We start from the raw sequence: 16,141 nt of genomic DNA on the forward strand, positions 1-16,141 counted from the left end.
AATCAGTTATATATATATAAAATAGAAAATAGAAAAATAAAATAGAAAAATTTGATATCTATCTATATATCCCTTCTTTGCCCTGGAAAGAACAGGTTTAACCAAAATTAAGTGAGCCAGCCTGGCCTTTCTTATCCCTTAATTGTCCTCAGCCCTGTGTCTCCTCGTTGTGCCCCGTCCTCCTTCCACCTGGGGCCTGCTCAGAGCTGAGCCTCCACCCAAGCCTCCTGAGACTCAATATGCTTCAGTCCCTCATCAGTCAAAATGTGGTCGGTTATCAGCGGCATCAGCATCACCTGGGAGCTTCTTAGGAATGAAAACTCTTCCCTCCGCTCTCTCTCCAGATCCGCTAACTCAGAACCTGAATTATCACAGAATCTCCAGGTGATTCCTGTGCTCGATCACGTTGGGAGTTCAGCTTCAGCCCTCTTTCTCGCAAGTTCCTTGCATGGCTATTTATTTGGAGCCATTCTCTCTCAGGTGTCTCAGAGGAAAGACATTCTGATAAAAGCATCACTCCTAAGGTGTTATTTTTTAAACATAAATTTATTTATTTATTTACTTTTGGCTGCATTGGGTCTTCGTTGCTGCATGCGGGCTTCCTCTAGTTGTGGCGAGCAGGGGCTACTCTTCATTGCGGTGCGTGGGCTTCTCATTGCGGTGGCTTCTCTTGTTGCAGAGCACAGGCTCTAGGTGTGCAGGCTTCAGTAGTTGTGGCTCGCGGGCTCTAGAGCGCAGGCTCAGTAGTTGTGGCGCACAGGCTTAGTTGCTCCACGGCATGTGGGATCTTCCCGGACCAGGGCTCGAACCCATGTCCCCTGCATTGGCAGGCGGATTCTTAACCACTGTGCCACCAGGGAAGCCCTCCTAAGGTGTTTTTGATAATGACCTAACCTAACGTGGAAGTCTGACCTACTCTGCTTATCCTAAAAGCCCCAACCCCAAAATAGGAATAACTCATTGTGGGGCTTTACTCACCTCAGATTGCTGAAGAAGGAATTTTTGAGGAAGGGGATTCCCTCTAGTGCCCTCAAATCATACCATGGAAAACATTTTAAAGCAGTAGGATGTGAACTCAGAAAAGGATAATAAATAAAAGACAGTTAAAGGATATAAATAGGGCAGAATGCTAAGAACTGTGTCTCTAAGGGAAATCAGTTTCCAACCCTAAATCACTTTTGCAATTTCAGATAAAAAGCACAGTTACAACATCTGAGGGATTCTGTTGTGAAATTTGCTTTTCTGACCTTGTTCCAGAAATTAAGCATTTCTCGAGAAGACAGCAAAGGTTTTTGTCAATCTGTTATTGACAACTGTATTCTGCTCGTGTATTTTGTAAGGTTCCATGGTTCTATAAAATTTAGACTTTAGAGTCACAAAGTACAAAACTATAAAAACAAAATAAACCAAAGCAAGTAAATGAGAAAAGGCAAGTATATACTACAGAACTATACTAATCTTCCTAAATACTCTAGCCTGTGGGTCCAAAGCTCTAAACCCTTACACAGATAGCTTGACTCCCTGAATGATAAAATTCTGCTACACAGCAAATCTAGCCAGGTGATTTCTTGATTGCAATCCATGCCTTTTTCCAAACCAATGAAAGTCAGGGGCTTTTTGAAGCAGTTATTTTACACCTAATGTGGCTATATGAGACAATAACATTTTGTGGGAAGTTGGCCTAGATGTTGAAGACGCTGAGGAAGAAGATTTGAAATGTGAGTGCAAGTTACGCAAAAAGAACCAGTAATAAAACCAAGATAAGCAACCAACTAAAAACTTGTGGGTGCCTCTTGTACCGTGGATACGTAAGACGTTGGGAAAGGCTGGGGGATGAGTACCCGGGATCTCTCTGTACAATTTTTGCAACTTTCTGTGAGTCTACTATTTCAAAACAAAGAGTTTTTAGAAGTATGGATGTCTGCTGGGTGCCAAGAACTCAGGAACACGCTCGGTGCAGGGATGTGGTCCTGATACTCTGACGCTGGACAAGAAACAGATCAGCACATAAATAAGTGCCCCAAGACAGACTGGATCACAAGGTACAAGGTACTCTATGTGGAAGCAGGAGAGGTCAACTGGAAGAATAGGAGAGGCCGTCTCAGAGAAGGTGGAATTTAAGCTGAGCCTTGACTGATAAGCAATGTTTTAAGGGTGATGAGGGATGGAAGGTACTCCCCAAGCCCAGGGAGCAAAGTGGGGCGGGGCATGAGGAAGCGCTTGGTATGTTTAGGAACAGCTAATGGACCCATGAAGCTGGAGCATCGGACTTAGGGAGGGGGGTGAGGGAAGAGACACTTGGGAGATAAGACTGGAAAAGAAGAGTGGACCTTAGAATGCCAAGCTAGGGAGGTTGGACTTTACCAAAGTCCTCTGAGCAAGGGAATGATTCATCAGTTTCAGTAAATTTAGTGAGATGATATATAGAAAAAGGACTGCTTAATATTGACAAAAATACTCATCTAAGTCTGGTATTTAATATATGTAACTTATTAGGTGACATTTAGCCATAGGTAGGAGTGCAGGCTCTGGACTCTGATGACACTGGCTGGAATCTTGGCTGTATCTCTATTCTAGCAATCATGGGCAAGCTATTGAACCTCACTGTGTTCCAATTTCCTCATCTGCAAAATGCGGACTAATAATGGTACCCACTTCCTAGGATTTTTGTGAGGATTAAATGAAATAACTCCTGATGCTCAGAACAGTTCCTGGCATAGGATAGGAACTCCTAAGTGTAAGCTGCCATGTTTGTTCAGGAAAAGGAAAAATTATATAGATATCAATCACTATGTAATAAACCATGATAATCAAAGGAAGCCATGATGCAAGAGGTAAAATAATAGGAAATCTCTAATCTACTTTTCTTTGACATTAGACAGATACGCCTTGAATTAATTTGAAATTTCCAAAAATTCACCAACCGCCGCCCCCCACCCCCCCCACCCCCACCCCCGCCCCTCAAAAAATAAAAACCATGGGAAAGGTGAAAAGCAGCTTAGGAGCATGAGTGTTAAAGATGTGCTTTTTTTGTGCTTTTTTTTTTTTTAATTTTTGACTTTTACTACTTTTTAACTATTCCATATTTGCAAAAGAAAAGGATTACACATACATATAGCATAAATAATAATAAAATGAATACCATGTTCCTATTACCTTGTTTAAAAACTGTGGTTGAGACAGCTAGGTGACACTCCAATATCCATTCCCCCACTTTTCAATAGAAATTTCTTAGCTGGAAAAATGGTTGGCCTGCTAAAGCCTTCATTTCCAGCCTCTTTTGCAGCTAAATGTAACCATGTGACCAAGTTCTGGCCAATGGGATGAAAGCAGGGCAATGTGTGCATCTGTAGGCCATGCCCTTAAAAGGAAAGGAACACAAGGTCTCCCCTCTTTTCCCCCTTGCAACTGATTGGAAGTTGTGGCCAGCCATTTCTGACCACAAGGACAAGGGCAACACACTAAGGTGTCAGACTAATAAAATGGAAGAAATCTGTGTCCCTGACACCTTGGAGCTGCCATACCAGCCCTGGATTGTCTACCCAATTAGGTGTGAAAAAAATTAACATCTATCCTGTTTCAGCCTCTGTAGTTTTGTATCCTAACTCATACAATTACCAATATTTTTGAAGCCATCTGTGTGCCCTTCCACAGTCCCATCTTCTTTCCTCTCTACCAGGAGTAGCGACTCTCTGGAATTGTATTCATCTTTTCCTTTTCTTCATAGCTTTGCCACATATGTACGTATTCCTAAACACAAAATCTTGCCTGTCTTCGAACTGTATATGAATGAAATCATACTGTGTGCATTTTTTCTGTAAGCTTTTTTGTCACTCAGTATTATGCTTGTTCAATTCATCTATGTTAATAAGCATAGCTTATTAAACTTGCTAAATAATATTAAATTATGTGAAAATACCACAGTTTATTTATCCATTCAGAATTGGTAGACATTTAGGTTATTTACAGCTTTTGGTTACTGTACAAAGATGCTATGAATGGTCTTATATGTGTTTCCTAGGACACATGCAAGAATTTCTCTGGGATACACTCCAGGATCAGAATTGTGATGTTACAGAGTATGGGCACATCAACTTTACCAGATAATGCCAGACTGTTTTACCAAATGATTGTACCCATCTATTCTCCCTTGATAACACTTGAACTTAGGTAGGCTGGTGATTAAGTTCTGGCCAGTGGGAGGTATGTACAACTGTTGTTAGGGACTTCTGAAAAAGCATTCTACTTTGCTGGCTGAGTTGAGTGGCATCAGCTTTTTTCCTACCCTCTTCCACTTTCCTGCTGCTTGAAATACAAATAGGATGGCTGGCACTACAGCAGCCTGTTCAGAACCAAGAGATGACCTTGTAGGTGGAAGCCAGAGTGAGGATGTTGGAGCAGAAAGACAGAAGAGCTTGGGTTCCTGACGACCATGGACCCACCATCCCAGTCCTGGGCTGTCAATTCTAAACTTATGTGAGAGAGAAATAAACTTCTATTTTGTTTATGTCACCACGTTTTGGGGCTTTTGTTATAGATATCTGAACATAAATCTAGTTTATTGTTTTTCTATTTCTTGTGGATTTTTAGGAATTCTTTATATGATCTGGGTACTATTCAATATGGATTTTATTTGAGGGAAATACCTTTTTCCCGTTTATGTCTTGCCCTTTCATTCTTTCTGATGTTCTTCATGTATATTAGAAATTATCTGTAATATAGTTAAATTTATTTACCTGGAAAAGGACTTTTCCTTGGCTTACTCATGGCACTAAGTTAAAAGACAGGTATTTCCAAGTTTACTGTACAAAAAACCAACATAGTTAAAAGTGGATCTCTGTCGTTCTGATTCCTTTCCTGCATTTGTCAGCATCATTTTTCACATTAAAGATTAGGAGATGTATATTCAGTGCATGGTTTGGTCTGCAGACACCCTCATATTGCTCTAAGGAAGGGATTACTAATCTTTTTTATGGTAAAACGCCAGACAGTCAATATTGTAGGGTTTGCGAGCCATATGCTCTCTGTCACACCACTGAACTTTGCCCTTGGAGCATGAAAGCAGTCATAAACAATATGTAAGGCATAAATATGGCTTTATTCTTGGCACAGAAATATGAATTTCATGTAATTTTGCATCACAGAAAAAATTTTTTATCAGTCATTTAAAAGTCTAGGGACTTCCCTGGTGGCGCAGTGGTTAAAAATCCTCCTGGCAATGCAGGGGACACAGGTTCGATCCCTGGTCGGGGAAGATTCTACATGCCGGGTAGCAATTAAGCCTGGGCTCCAAAACGACCAAGCCTGCACTCTAGAGCGCACGTGTCACAACTCCTGAGCCCACGTGCCACAACTACCGAAGCCCATGCACCTAGAGCCCGTGCTCCGCAGCAAGAGAAGCCACAGCAGTGAGAAGCCTGCGCACAGCAACGAAGACTAGCCCCCGCTCGCTGCAACTAGAGAAAAGCCCACGCACAGCAAGGAAGACCCAATGGCAGCCAAAAAAAAAAGTCTAAAAAGCTGTACTTAGCTTATGGGCTGTATGGAAACAGGTGGTGGGCTGGGTAGTAGTTTGTTGGCCTGTCTCCAAGGTGTTGTGGTGGAATCTATGGGATAAACTGCACCTGCCGATAGCCGCTGCCCTACCGAACTATCACGAAAGCAGTTTCTGAGCTTGTTCTATGCCTTAGAGAAGTGCGTAATGATAAGAACCAGGAGGTGAAGAAAAAGGCAAGTGGCAAAGGTTGTGCAAAATGACGTGTTTATGACAGGCTATCCCCTGTCTAAATGGGTGCATTGTGAGGTAAGGGCCTGGTGAACTGCCACTGTGTGGCAAGCATGCTTGCTCCGTGGGCCAGTGGAAGATACCACCTGGATCCCTGTCTTTGGGAGGAAGGGTGTGTGTAAAAATATCCATTGTTATTGGTATCAGATGCTCTGAGAAATAGGCATTTATTTGGCTTTCAACCATTCAGTCCCCTTGTTAGACGGTGTTTCTAAGTCCTGAGTGGTAGGTCCAATACTTTGGAATCTGAACCCTGAACCTTGATCCCTGAACCTGCAAGTGAGGGTTCTCTAGAGCTAATACACAGCCAGGGCCCCAGTCCTCGGGGTTGGAAGGAAGAACTGTGCCCGTGTGTTTATCAGGCAAGACCTCTCTTCAGGCCGACGGATGGGGACCTCATGCCGGTGACCCAAGACGTGCAAAAATCATGTTCTCACACAATACCCCGCTCCCCACCGCCCGGCTCTGCAGGCTGCGGCGTCCTGCAGTGTTGCTAAAGGCCAGGGCGCTCGCACACTAGGAGATCTGAGCTGTGCACACCGCATGAGTTAGAGCAACCCGCTTCTAACTGTCCAGCCGTCGAGACTTCCCTCTGGGGAGCGTCACCAGCCGTCCCGGGAGAAGGATCGGGTCTTAGAGGCAGGTGCATCAGGCTCTTGGGGAAGTCTGGGCCCTTTGCGCGCCAATTAGAAAGTGACAATCGGCGGAGCCACCGCGGTGACCCGGTGGCCAGTGCGGGCCTGTCCCACCTGCCCTGACACCTCGCGGGGCGGAGGCGGCCCCCTCCCCCTCCCCTCCCCTCCCCCCTCCCCCTCCCCCTCCCCCTCCCTTCTCTCCCGGAGCCCTCCCCGAGGCCCCGCCCCCCCCCCCGCCGCCGGCCGCTCTGGTGGCGGGGGCCCCGGGACCAGGGGCGGCCCGGCCTGACCTCGACCTCGGCCGCGGGCCCGACCGACGAGTCCCACCGGGCCGGCGCAGGCCCGGGCCCGCGAGCCCCTCCCTCCACCTGTCCCCGCCAGGGCGCCCGGCGCGGGCTGTGCTCGCTCGCAGCGGAGGGGCCCGCAGGCGGCCATGGCGGCGGGCGCCGGGGTCAGGCCGGCGCCGCGCTGGCTGAAGGCGCTGGCCGAGCCGCTGAACGCGGCGCAGCTGCGGCGGATGGAGGAACACCGCTACAGCGCCGCGGGCGTCTCGTTGCTTGAGCCGCCGCTGCAGCTCTACTGGACCTGGCTGCTCCAGTGGATCCCGCTGTGGATGGCCCCCAACTCCATCACCCTCCTGGGCCTCGCCATCAACCTGCTCACCACGCTCCTGCTCATCTCTTACTGCCCCACGGTCACCGAGGAGGTAGGGCCACCGCCCGCCCGCGGCCCCCCAACTGCTCTCCCCCGGAGCCCCGCGGCCCCGGCCCGAGCCGAGCTCGCCCCGCCCCGGGTGCGCCTCTGGAGGCGCCCGGAGAGCCCCCCGCGCGGCCGAGCCTCTCGGGGCCGCGGAGGGGCGAACCCCGCCTCTGCCCCCGCGCCGCAGTCGCCCCGACCCTTCCCCGGCCCGCCCGAAGGCTGTCACGCCGCTACCCGGTCCCATGTCCACCCCGAGCCTCCCCCGGACGGCGGAGGGGCTGTCAAGGTCACTGCCCAGTCCCGTGTCCACCCCCACTCTCCTTCGGGCGGCGGACGGGCGGTCTCGGCCACTGGGAGCGGGGGTCGCCTGCCTGCCTGGCCGCCGCCCCATCCCGCGCCAAGCGGTTCCTTTGCGCACTGGGCACTGAACACCCCCAGCTCCGTGCCGCCTGGCTCCGGGGATTGTGGTTGGGTTGGCCAAGCCCGAGATGCCCTTTGGACACTTTTATACTCAGCCGTCCGTTTCTCAAAGGTTGCGCTAGTGATCCTGTAATTACTGGTAGCACTGATCAGAGATAAGTTACTTTTAAGAGGTTCCTTCCTCGTTGCTTCGTTGACTTTCTCGGTGGAAAACAAAAGTATTAGCAAAGTGTTAATCCTTATCTTCACGACCCAGGGATCGTAAAAGCCATCGGATTTTTATTAGCAATGAATATTTGACCTATGTCCAAAATAAGACGAGTAAATAATGTGGGCTTTCTATACTTGGTAATCAGGAGCATCCCTTGGGCTGAGTGTGATAAGGGTCAGAAGGCAGAGGGAGCTACTCCCATATGTAGCTTTTTAGAGTACATGGGATAAATATTACATTGCACGTTTTGTGACATTGCTTTCTTTTCCCTCAAATAGAGAACTCCGTTTATAATCATATTTCAGTATAGGTACTGTGGAGAACTAATTCGAGATGAGGTTGGAGAGCAGGAATACAGTGGAAATATTTCATGCCCTCCATACATGGATCCATTTTTTAAGTGTTTGATGAAACCTACATTTTAAACATATTGAATATCTTGCTGATTGATGGATGTTATTATATATGATTTTTCGGCAGACGTTCCCGTTGTTAATTCATTTACATATTGTTTTTAAAAAAGTAAGTTGCAGCCTGTTTGCAGAATTCCCCAGAGGCAGTGCGCCAGAATGAAAAGTGCACTGGGTTAGAAGTGAAGGCTTGGTTCTAATGTGGCTCTGCCACAGCATGGAGTGACATGTGGGTCTTGCTTTCCCTGTGTAAAATAGAAATAATACCTGCCAAGCCAATTTCACAAGAATTCAGTGAGGACAAAATGATATATTACATGCAGATAAATGCAGAAAATTAGAATTTGTTCAGCGCGTTACAAATATTACTGGTATTAAAAATGTCCTGAAAACCTATAATAAAATTTAGTTTTTACTGGGCCTAGATTTGGCTAACAGCATTTGGATATTTCTGATATTTGCCAGTTAAATTGTGAACTTTTCAATGTTATTATTAATTTAAGAACCATTTGTTGAGCACTTCCAAAAAGCAGGGCATACCAAGAAGTCCAAGATAATCTGTTTAGGGATGTCGGGGTGAGGGTGGGGGGCTGATGGAAAAGGTAAAATTATGATTAAATTAATTTTTAGGCTATGCCTCATTTAAAAAAAAAAAAAAAGGTGGCAGGTGGGAAGAATCTGAGGCACTCTTCAAAAAAAAAATATCGCAATGATCCAAAAACGGGAAGTAAGGGTTGAAATAATAAAATGAAACTGAGAAGAGTTTCTGAAATGTAATTAGATCCTGCACTGCTTCCAAGTGGCTGAAGCAGTGAGGGGAAACACCATTACAGGATTCACATTGCCTGTCTGATAAAATCCCAGCAATAGCACAAAAGAAGCATAGCAGTTCAGGCTATTTTGCTTTCAGGCCACAGAGCTAGTAAATGACAGGACCTGGTAGGGTTCAGACCCAAGTCGGTCTGACTACAAAGCCGGATTCTTTTTACCACATACCACCACCATCTCATCTGCAGTTCTTGCCTTTCTGTGTGATGTGTAGGAAAAATACCTTGTGTTCTATGCAATGCTTATTAGGTATGTAACGTACGTTCACATCCATTATTGCATTTGTGTCTTATATCAACTCAAGGAGGCTGGCAAGTTTTTTCCCTTCCTAGAATGGCCATCACACCATTTTAGTATTTCTTCTATCCATCCATCCTGAAGTAATAGTAGCATACATTTTTATTAAGAGGAAATTGAGGCCTGGAGGGTTAAGTGACTTTAACTTGGCTTGAAACTTGTTTTCTGATTCTTAGACTTAAGAATTCTTAGTGCTTTTTCATATTTGACAAATTGCTTCCAGAAAGGGTCAGGGAAAACCCATATGGTTTTTGGACTCTGATGCTTGGGTTTATCTACCCATTGAGGATGTAATGCTGACTACATATCTATATTAATAATAATATTTGATCTATTTTTTAACTGTATGGGGATGAAGGGAAATTAATAGAAAAACAGTTAAATGATTTATATTAAACTTCTACAGTGGTGTTCTGAACTGTATTTCACACCACCATTTCCTTAAGGAACTTTCTGCTCCAGCCAAATTTAACTACTTTTTTTTTTTTTTTTTGGCTGTGTTGGGTCTTCCTTGCTGCGTGCGGGCTTTCTCTAGTTGTGGTGAGCCGGGGCAACTCTTGGTTGCGATGCGCAGGCTTCTCATTGCGGTGGCTTCTCTTGTTGCAGAGCACAGGCTCTAGGCGTGCAGGCTTCAGTAGTTGTGGCTTGCAGGCTCTAGAGCTCAGGCTCAGTAGTTGTGGCGTGCAGGCTTAGTTGCTCCGCGGCATGTGGGATCTTCCCCGACCAGGGCTTGAACCCATGTCCCCTGCATTGGCAGGCGGATTCTTAACCACTGCGCCACCAGGGAAGCCCTGAACTACTTCTTATGGCAAAGATTTCTCTCCTTCTTGTCCCTCTCTTTTCTCCTTCCTCTTCCTTTCTCCTGTCCAACTTCATCTCTCAGTGTCCAGTCCTAATGCTACATCCTTAGGAAATTTTTTTTTCTTCTCTGGAGTCAAACCAACCACTTAATCCTATAAACTCCCATAATAATGACAATGATTGCTGACATTTACCGGGTTCTACTTTCGTACTAGGCATTAATTTAAGCTGCTTTTGTCTATTATCTCATTTAATCTTCTCAACAACTTTCCAAAAAGTTATTATTATTATCCCCATATCATAGATGAGGAAACGGAAGGGAAATAAATTAACCTCTTTAAGCTGATACCAAGATTCCAAGCCAGAAAGCTATACTTCCACCACAGGTCTTTGTAGCTCTCTTGTGGAACGTCTCCATTTTATTTTGGTTATGTGTGTGATGTGATGTTTGGTTGTGTATATCCTTACTGAGCAAGACAGTCTACCATATTTTAAGTTCAGACAGCAATTGCCCATTTGCACATTCTCCACAGCATAGTGCCTTGCATAAAGCAGGTGCTTGGTAAATATTTGCTAAATTATTGCCTGCATGCATGAAATAACAAATTGTAATCTTGGGAGATGATGTTTTTCCACCGTTATTCAGTTTTAGCTGGTCTTAGATTAAATGCTTAATCAATTTGGCCTGGGGAATTTTAACATGAGTAAGCAAGAGTTGGGGCAAACAGAAAACAAAAACTGAATTGCATCACCCTCACCTTGATGAAGCAATTCTGTCTGAATGCTGCTCTGTATATAGTCCTTGGCCCCCATTCCTTGGCTCCTTAATCCTAAAATAGAATCACAGATTCTGACTGCTTGAAGGACCTGAGAGCCTCTTTAATACAATTCCTACATTTGTAGATGAGAAAACTTGGTGATTCGAATCTGGTTCTTCCGGCTTCAGCTTAGTAGCATTCTCTACCACAAAACACTCATATGCTTGTTTCTGACTGGAATAAACTGTGGCTCCATTCCCTTTTCAGCTTATTTGAGTAAATATTTTTGCTCTCCCCTCTTTTTCTTTTTTAACATCTTTATTAGAGTATAATTGCTTTACATTGTCGTGTTAGTTTCTGCTGTATAACAAAGTGAATCAGCTATACGTATACTTATATCCCCATATTCCCTCCCTCTTGTGTCTCCCTCCCACCCTCCCTATCCCACCCCTCTAGGTGGTCACAAAGCACTGAGCTGATCTTCCTGTGCTATGTGGCTGCTTCCCACTAGCTATCTGTTTTACATTTGGTAGTGTATATATGTCCATGCCACTCTCTCACTTCATCCCAGCTTACCCTTCCCCCTCCCTGTGTCCTTAAGTCCATTCTCTACGTCTGCATCTTTATTCCTGTCCTGCCCCTAGGATCTTCAGAAAGATTTTTTTTTTTTAGATTCCATATATATGTGTTAGCATACGGTATTTGTTTTTCTCTTTCTGACTTACTTCACTCTGTACAACAGATTCTAGGTCCATCCACCTCACTACAAATAACTCAGTTTTGTTCCTTTTTATGGCCGAGTAATATTCCATTGTATGTATGTGCCACATCTTCTTTATCCATTCATCTGTTGATGGACATTTAGGTTGCTTCCATGTCCTGGCTGTTGTATGTAGTGCTGCAATGAACATTGTGGTACATGACTCTTTTTGAATTATGGTTTTCTCAGGGTATAAGCCCAGTAGTGGGATTGCTGGGTCGTATGGTAGTTCTATTTTTAGTTTTTTAAGGAACCTCCATACTGTTCTCCATAGTGGCTGCATCAATTTACATTCCCACCAACAGTGCAAGAGGGTTCCCTTTTCTCCACACCCTCTCCAGCATTTATTGTCTGTAGATTTTTTGATGATGGCCATTCTGACTGGTGTGAGGTGATACCTCATTGTAGTTTTGATTTGCATTTCTCTAATGATTAGTAATGTTGAGCATCCTTTCATGTGTTGGTTGGCAATCTATATATCTTCTTTGGAGAAATGTCTGTTTAGGTCTTCTGCCCATTTTGGGATTGGGTTGTTTGTTTTTTTGCTATTGAGCTGCATGAGCTGCTTGTAAATTTTGGAGATTAATCCTTTGTCAGTTGCTTCGTTTGCAAATATTTTCTCCCTTTCTGAGGGTTGTCTGTTCATCTTGTTTATGGTTTCCTTTGCTGTGCAAAAGCTTTGAAGTTTCATTAGGTCCCATTTGTTTATTTTTGTTTTTCTTTCCATTTCTCTAGGAGGTGGGTCAAAAAGGATCTGGCTGTGATTTATGTCATAGAGTGTTCTGCTTATGTTTTCCTCTAAGAGTTTTATAGTGTCTGGTCTTACATTTAGGTCTTTAATCCATTTTGAGTTTATTTTTGTGTATGGTGTTAAGGAGTGTTCTAATTTCATTCTTTTACATGTAGCTGTCCAGTTTTCCCAGTACCACTTATTGAAGAGGCTGTCCTTTCTCCATTGTATATTCTTGCCTCCTTTATCAAAGAAAGGGTGACCATCTGTGTGTGGGTTTATCTCTGGGCTTTCTGTCCTGTTCCATTGATCTATATTTCTGTTTTTGTGCCAGTACCATACGGTCTGATTACTGTAGCTTTGTAGTATAGTCTGAAGTCAGGGAGCCTGATTCCTCCAACTCCATTTTTCTTTCTCAAGATTGCTTTGGCTATTCGGGGTCTTTTGTGTTTCCATACAAATTGTGAAATTTTTTGTTCTAGTTCTGTGAAAAATGCCAGTGGTAGTTGAATTGACTCTGTAGATTACTTTGGGTAGTATAGTCATTTTCACAATGTTGATTCTTCCGATCCAAGAACATGGTATATCTCTCCATCTGTTGGTATCATCTTTAATTTCTTTCATCAGTGTCTTATAGTTTTCTGCATACAGGTCTTTTGTCTCCTTATGTAGGTTTATTCCTAGGTATTTTATTCTTTTTCTTGCAGTGGTAAATGGGAGTGTTTCCTTAATTTCTCTTTCAGATTTTTCATCGTTAGTGTATAGGAATGCAAGAGGTATCTGTGCATTAATTTTGTATCCTGCTACTTCACCAAATTCATTGATTAGCTCTAGGAGTTTTCTGGTAGCATCTTTAGGGTTCTCTGTGTATAGTATGTCATCTGCAAACAATGACAGTTTTACTTCTTCTTTTCCGATTTGGATTCCTTTTATTTCTTTTTCTTCTCTGATTGCTGTGGCTAACACTTCCAAAACTATGTTGAATAATAGTGGTGAGACTGGGCAACCTTTTCTTGTTCCTGATCTTAGTGGAAATGGTTTCAGTTTTTCACCATTGAGAACGATGTTGGCTGTGGGTTTGTCATATATGGCCTTTATTATGTTGAGGTAAGTTCCCTCTATGCCTACTTTCTGGAGAGCTTTTATCATAAATGGGTGTTGAATTTTGTCTAAAGCTTTTTCTGCATATATTGAGATTATCATCCGGTTTTTATCCTTCAGTTGGTTAATATGGTGTATCACATTGATTGATTTGCGTGTATTGAAGAATCCTTGCATTCCTGGGATAAACCCCACTTGATCATGGTGTATGATCCTTTTAATGTGCTGTTGGATTCTGTTTGCTAGTATTTTGTTGAGGATTTTTGCATCTATGTTTATCAGTGATTTTGGCCTGTAGTTTTCTTTTTTTGTGACATCTTTGTCTGGTTTTGGTATCAGGGTGATGGTGGCCTCGTAGAATGAGTTTGGGAGTGTTTCTCCCTCTGCTATATTTTGGATGAGTTTGAGAAGGATAGGTGTTAGCTCTTCTCTAAATGTTTGATAGAATTTGCCTGTGAAGCCATCTGGTCCTGGGCTTTTGTTTGTTGGAAGATTTTTAATCACAGTTTCAATTTCATTGCTTGTGATTGGTCTGTTTATATTTTCTATGTCTTCTTGGTTCATTCTCAGAATGTTGTGCTTTTCTAAGAATTTGTCCATTTCTTCCAGGTTTTCCATTTTATTGGCATATAGTTGCTTGTAGTCATCTCTCATGATCCTTTGTATTTCTGCGGTGTCAGTTGTTACTTCTTTTTCATTTCTAATTCTGTTGATTTGAGTCTTCTCCCTCTTTTTCTTGATGAGTCTGGCTAATGGTTTATCAATTTTGTTTATCTTCTCAAAGAACCAGCTTTTAGTTTTATTCATCTTTGCTATTGTTTCCTTCATATCTTTTTCATTTATTTCTGCTCTGATCTTTTTGATTTCTTTCCTTCTGCTAACTTTGGGTTTTTTTGGTTCTTTCTCTAATTGTTGCTCTGCCCTCTTGATCTATGCATATAAATCCATGTCAGTGTCTGTTAAGAGAGTGTTTGTAGCAGATAGGTGCCCAGCCTAGGGTGGGTCAAAGGGCATTGAATAATTTCTTTCCTTCATGATGATAGAAAGTTGAATCGAAAAGCAAGTGTATCTGTGGAAATCAGAATGACCTTAAGAAATGGTTTATTCCCTGTCTAAATAATTCAGATTTGATTGGATTTTGGACTATAAAGTAAAGAGTTATTTGTTGGGGGAATAATAAGAAAAGGCAATAACCTAGTCAAATTCTTTTATAGGTTTGGTTTCTTTGAAATCTAGAATATTTCCTCTTTTTTGAAAATCACCTATCTCCCTCTATTTTTTTTTAACCAGTTCAATAACTTAAGAAGCATCGCTTATTAAGGCAGGACTCTTGTAAGAGAGAGTGGCCTCTCTTACTAAAGCAAAATAACTTGCAGGAGGTGAACATTCTAGAAGCAGGGCACAGAGTAGAGTGAGGCAAGCAGGCATGTGCACGACCCTGAGAGTAGTAAATGCCGCCTTAAATTCTGCAGCCACGGTGACTTGCTTGCCTCACCCTAAATCCAGTCCTGTCTAGAAGGAGCTTCTGCAGGTAATGTAGAAGTAGCTTTGCTTTGGGGGTCGTCCCTTTGATTCCTGTGGCTTTCCTATACTTGATTCCTAAGAAACAAGCCGTTTCTCCTTTAGAATTCTGGTTCAAGTGTGGATAAAACATGGCATTGTGGTGTATAGAAGGAGCTTTAAATCCCACTCCTGGTGGCTTTGACCTGGGCAAGGGTCCGACCACTTGGTTTCTGTGAAGTTAAAGAGCAGAACAGATGTGAAAGCACCCAGCACAGTTGATGATGATAGATCTGCCCAGGGGATTCTCTTCATTCCCCTCTCCCTGCCTGTTTCCCTTGGCCCAGTGAGAGGCTGGCATTTTCAACAAGAATTCTAGTAAGTACTAAAAGAGGTTTTTAAAAAGAATACAACTATTCACAGGAAATTTACAAGCAAAGAAGAATGCCTTTCAAAGTAAAGACTTCTAATGTCCTGAGAAAGCCCATCCGGCCCTGAGGTGCTGGTTGCCTGGTGTTCGTGCCCTGCCTGGTTTCCTCCACCAGCTTGTAACCCGCCTCATTTCCTGAAGATGGGTGTGCTCCTCTCAAATGCTGGCCTGCACCCGAGCTGAAGCCAAAGCTCGGGGTGAAGCAGTAAGCGGCTAGGGTCTTCCTGCTGGGCAGGACTGAGAGTGACCCCACCCTTCATGACCACCAAGCCTCTGGAGCCTCCCCAGCCTCGGTTCCAACGGGAACCCTCCTTCTGTAAACAAGGAAGTGCCCCTGGCCACAGGTTCAGCTGTGTCACAGGCACATAATACAGGTTAGAGCCATGTCAGATTAGCAGCCTATTAAAATTCCCCTTCGCTTAAAAATCACTAGGATCACTCGACTGGGTACAAAGTCCATCTTCTAACACCATACCAGCATTACATTTTTTCACATATGCCTGACCTGTCTTCTGATTTTCTTTCTTCCTACCTCTTATAAATGCAGTTTCTATTTTTTATGGAGAGAGAAGTCAATTGATGTTCGGATAATTGAAATCTCCCTATTACCAGCTGACCCAGCCGTTACTGATTATGTAATACCTTTTGCATCTGTATCAACTTATATCCAAAGCTATTTAAAGCAAAGAGACACTTTTTAAGTATGAAAATTCATATAAATAGGCATTGTATAGTTTCAGCATTTCCTAAATTTTAATTGAGGAAGATTTTTGCTT

General features: G+C 43.6%; 1 protein-coding gene across 4 annotated transcripts in view; it reads left to right on the forward strand.

Annotated features, from left to right (window-relative positions):
- Nucleotides 1-6,665: 6,665 nt before the first annotated feature.
- The window catches only part of CHPT1 (choline phosphotransferase 1), a 42,522-nt gene continuing 33,046 nt past the window's right edge, over nt 6,666-16,141 (forward strand). For 3 of the 4 annotated variants that reach the window (XR_014233158.1, XM_082349660.1, XM_082349662.1), the window contains exon 1: nt 6,666-7,126. Coding sequence is in view for 3 of the 4 variants with exons in the window: in XM_082349660.1 (XP_082205786.1) it covers nt 6,854-7,126 (273 nt within the window). In the remaining variant the exon portion in view is untranslated. The remainder of the gene's footprint in view (nt 7,127-16,141) is intronic. The other variant, XM_082349661.1, reaches the window with a different exon arrangement.

The sequence above is a fragment of the Balaenoptera borealis genome (genome assembly GCF_965194805.1).
Source record: "Balaenoptera borealis genome assembly, chromosome: 13".
Taxonomy (NCBI): Eukaryota; Metazoa; Chordata; class Mammalia; order Artiodactyla; family Balaenopteridae; genus Balaenoptera; species Balaenoptera borealis.